The 5,000-nt window shown below is 45.5% G+C and overlaps 1 protein-coding gene across 1 annotated transcript in view; it reads left to right on the top strand.

The window, feature by feature from the left end:
- Positions 1–5,000, top strand: part of cltcl1 (clathrin, heavy chain-like 1) — a 75,544-nt gene that overhangs the window by 36,063 nt on the left and 34,481 nt on the right. Inside the window, 2 exon segments of the mRNA XM_063195436.1 lie at positions 464–616; positions 2,045–2,167. Of these exon segments, the coding sequence (XP_063051506.1) occupies positions 464–616; positions 2,045–2,167 (276 nt within the window).

Here is a 5,000-nt window from a genome sequence, read left to right as displayed (position 1 = left end):
ACTCTCACACATTAACATATGGATGTACAGTACCTGTAAATACACAATTGTGTGTGTGTGTGTGTGTGTGTGTGCGTGCATGCGTGCGTGCGTGCGTGGCTGCATGCATGCATGCGTGTTTGTGTGTGTTGCATACACACACACACAAAAGTGTGTGCATGCATATTTGTGTCTGAGTGTGTTGGTGTGTGGGACAGATACCCATTTGTGTGTACAGTATGTGGTTACGCATCTCTGTATCCACGCACTTGTCTGTGCACTGGAGCTGCGTAGCTGTGCTGCATCAGCAGCAGAGCAGGTTAGCTTAGCCTTAGCAGCTGCAGGAAGGAAGGGCTGACGTCAGACAGAGCGTCCACTGCAGCAGTAGCAGTAGCATCATTAGCATTAGCATCATGATCCATAGCATCAGCACCACCAGCCCCTTACCTTGCCAAACAACTACATTTCCCACGATGCTTTGCAGCTGGAGTGCTCGGAGGAGCTGGGGGATCTGGTGAAGCCCGTGGATCCCAACCTGGCTCTCAGCGTCTACCTGCGCGCCAACGTCCCAAACAAAGTCATCCAGTGCTTTGCCGAGACGGGGCAGTTCCAGAAGATTGTGCTTTACGCCAAGAAGGTAGGAAGTAAAAAGTGTGTGTGTGTGTACTGAATACGTATGTGTGGGCCCTGTGGTCCCTGAACGTCTATGTGGGCCCTGGTTGTCATGCACAGGGTTGTGGGCAACCCTTTTACACTGTGTTTGTGTGTGTGTATGTGTGCGTGTGTGTCTGTGTGTCTGTGTCTGTGTCTGTGTCTGTGTCTGTGTCTGTGAGTGTGTGTGTGTGTGTGTGTGTTGTGTGTGTGTTTTCTCTTGGGCTTTGTGAAGGTGCCCTCTGTTCTAGCGCCTACGCTGTTTTTTTCCATACGCTCTCTATTGCTGTTCCGGACGCCTATATCCTCTCATCAGGCCTTCCTTCATCCTTCCATTCTGTCTTTCTGTCTATCTCTCTCTCTCTGTCTGTCCTCTGTCTATCAATCTTGTCTTCCTTCCTACCTTTCTTTCTTTCTTTCACTCTTGCTTTCTTTCTTTCTTTCTTTCTTTCTTTCTTTCTTTCTTTCTGTATTTCACACTTTTACTCGTCTTGTCTTTTTTTTCTTCCTTCATTCCTTTATTTCTGAATGTATGGTAAAGCTGGAGTATGGGAAAGAGCAAAAAGAGAGGCATTCTTTTCCTACTACTCAATTTCAATAAGTGTCTTTTTCCATGGTGGTTCAGTGGTTCTAGAACATTGTCATAATAAAGCCACTTTATAAGTCCAATATCTCTTTCATCTCTTTTGAGTTATTTCCGCTGTCTTTCTCTCATTTCCTGTCGCTGCTCTGTCACTTCCTGTCTGTCTACCCCTCCCCCTCTGCCTTTGGATCTTTTTATTGTTTTATTACTCCTATCTATCTGTCCAGACTGGCATCATGTAAAGGCGTATTTATTTCACGCCAGTGCATTATGCGTTGAGGTGCGACACCTTTGCAAGTAAAGTCGTGGTCCACAACGCTGTGGGGAAACGCTTTTGTCACGTGTTTGAGCAGGTTTGCGCAGTTTTCCCGCCAGGAAACCTGTCAGTAAAGCAACGTTTCTGCTGCTTTAGCCCTTACCCTAAGCAAGGGAAATGGCGAAACTGTGCCCAGACAAAATGCAGGCCTTAATCCAACCTGTCCCAGGGCGTTGAGCAGCATGCGTTAACTTGCAAAGCCGTGATGCACAAACTTGGTAAGCGGTATATAGTTCTCTGAGTGTGGGTTTGTTTTTTTTGTTTATTTTGTTCATTTAGGCACAATCACATCCATTGTGCTGCAATATACCTTGCACTATGCAGACTTATAAATATACTTCTTCTCCTCCTCTCTAGTCCACTCTTCCTATTCTTTTTGTCCTTGTTTCTTGTTCCTTTGCTTCCTCCTTTTGTCTCCCTTCTCCTTCTCTGTACTTATCGATCTGTCAACTGCATCGTGTATATTTGAGTTATATGGATTGGATGTCCTATCTGTCCGTCATGTGTGTATATAGATGGGCTACACTCCTGATTGGATATCTCTACTGAGGAGCGTGATGAGGGCGGGTCCAGACCAGGGCCTACAGTTCGCTCAGATGCTGGTACAGGACGAGGAACCACTGGCCAACATCGACCAGGTACACACACACACACACACACACACGCACACACGCACTGACACACAAACACGCATTTACTGCATGTGCTCATGTGAGTACAGGACGAGGAACCACTGGCAAACATCGACCAGGTGCACACACACACACACACACACACACACACACACACACTCGCACGCACACACACTCTCTCACACACACACACTCACATTCACACTCACACACACACACTCACACACACACACACACACACACACACACACACTGGCACGCACGCACACTCTCACACACACACACACTCACACTCACACACACACACACACACACACACACACACACACACACACACACACACACACACACACACACACACACACACACTCGCACGCACGCACACTCTCACACACACACACACACACACACACACACACACACACACACACACACACACACACACACACACACACACACACACACACACACACACACGTAGGCCTGTAAAGGTACACTGTATTGTATTTGTACCGAACCGAACAGACCTGTACCGAACCCAACAGTGCTGTACCAAAAGGTAAAATTACAGATTATTTCATGTTTTTACATTATGCCACCACTACATGCAGTGGCTCATGCATAACGCTGAGAGAGAATGCAAAAGAAGAAGAAGAAAACAGGTGTAGAGGCTTGTTCTTTGTAAGAAAAGTACTATTTCTTACACTGATGAAATCTCCAACCCAAAGTAGCAGTTTGAATGTATTTTCCTTTTATATATACTGTACCGAAAATGTACCGAACCGTGACCTCAAAACCGAGGCACGTACCGAACCGTGATTTTTGTATACTGTTACACCCCTACACACACTGTTACACACACGCACACACAAGCACGCACACACACAAACACACACACACACACACACACACACACACACACACACACACACACACACACACACACACACACACACACACACACACACACACACACAGACACACACACACACACACACAATACATCATGTACCGTATCTATATAGTGCAATATCACAACCAGGGCTCTAAATTAACTTTTTCCACCACCAGCCAATTTGGCTAGTGGACATTTTTTCTTACCAGCCAAACAGAAGTTCAACTAGCCATTTTTTTATCTCGCCAAAATAAACTATGCATTAGGCTAGTTATTTGTTTAAATTATGGTCATTTTGTTCAACTATTTCTACAACACAGATACACTATAGGCCTGCATAGGCTACTATATGCCTACATAATAAGCATTATATTACACTATATATTTTTTCATTATTTTTTAACTTCTGCTTTATTTTTTACGTTCATTACTTAGGCCTAATCAATTTGATTAGTTTTTGTTCAATTCCTCTGGAAACAGCTGAATCACATCACACAACCCACTCACATAACAGACCTTTAACATACAGTAACCAAGCACACAGCCAAACACTTCAAAACCTCACATACGCACACCCCAAGGAAGGAGAAGAGATGAAAGGAAAAGGAGAGGAGAGAGGAGGAGCGCAACAAAATGACAAGAAGTCTATTTTAACTAAAAGTAAATCATATCTCGGGAATCTTCGCTTCCTTTGTTACTTCCACAGCTTCGTCGTTGGCTGTTTTTTTTCTTTCCGATGGCGTGGTATGGGCTTTCCAACTTAGTTGCGCCAGGACTCGGGACATTTCAGAAGACAACTGAACTGACAGCTACGGTCACACTACTCTGACAGTCAGCTCTCCTCCTCTGCCCTTGTCGCTATTTCGTTCCACAACCACTCATTTTTTAACGTCACTATTATTACGGTTACAATTACTGCTAGCATTCACCAACACACAGAACCTTGCTCTAACCCCCGCCACATTCTCATCACTCGCACAAAACAGCCTACAGAACAGAAGTAGCTCTATGCATAATCTGCGTTAGTCCTGTCATTGAAACGGTCAGGGCCTCGCTGCTTCAAAAATGCAGCATGTTGCAGCAAGGTTCATATAGTAATAATAGCAGTAGTGACGTTTAAAAAGGTTGTAGCGAAAGCGACGAGAGCTTAGGAGGAGAGCTGCCTGTCAGAATAGTGTGAGCGCAGCGTAGCTGGCAGAAGGCTGGTCGTCTGAAATGTTTTCAATCCTGGCGCGCGCAACAGCATGGAGTTGCCGCTCGCTGCACTGGAAAGCCCACGGTGGGAGGCTACGTCGTGACGCTAGTGTCCATGGGTAATGTAGGAAATCTCGCCGTCTAACGTCCGTCAGAGCAGCGGTTTACCGTTCATAATTTACTGTACTCCGACGCTACCAGCCAAATTGGCGGGTAGGTATTTTTTTCTACTAGCCAAAATGAATTTTCACCCGTGTTTGGCGTGTTGGCGTGTGTTAATTTAGAGCCCTGATCACAACTACGAAGTGGACTCAATGCACTTTCAAAATACACTTACACACAAACCTAACCACCCTACACATTCCCACATTTCCACACCAGCTCTGGTGGTGCCAATTGTCAAGGGTTCATGTGAGAAAGTGCACACATACACCCACTCACACACACACACACACACACACACACACACACACACACACACACACACACACACACACACACACACACACACACACACACACACACACACACACACACACACACACACACACACACACACACACACGATTACTCTGGAAGTGAAAACTTGAAAACTACAATCAGCTTGGTACACATACTCTAGGTACCTGTACTCACGTATCAGACTACATACCAATGCACACAAAGGCATGCTTGTACACGCACATGACACACTTGAAGTACCTTTGTATTGGCGCAGTGCTTCATCTGATCCTGAGTTTTGTCTTCTTG

Source organism: Engraulis encrasicolus, chromosome 3, assembly GCF_034702125.1.
Source record: "Engraulis encrasicolus isolate BLACKSEA-1 chromosome 3, IST_EnEncr_1.0, whole genome shotgun sequence".
Taxonomy (NCBI): domain Eukaryota; kingdom Metazoa; phylum Chordata; class Actinopteri; order Clupeiformes; family Engraulidae; genus Engraulis; species Engraulis encrasicolus.
Note: the sequence above shows the minus strand (reverse complement) of the source record. Positions and strands in the feature narration are given on the sequence as shown.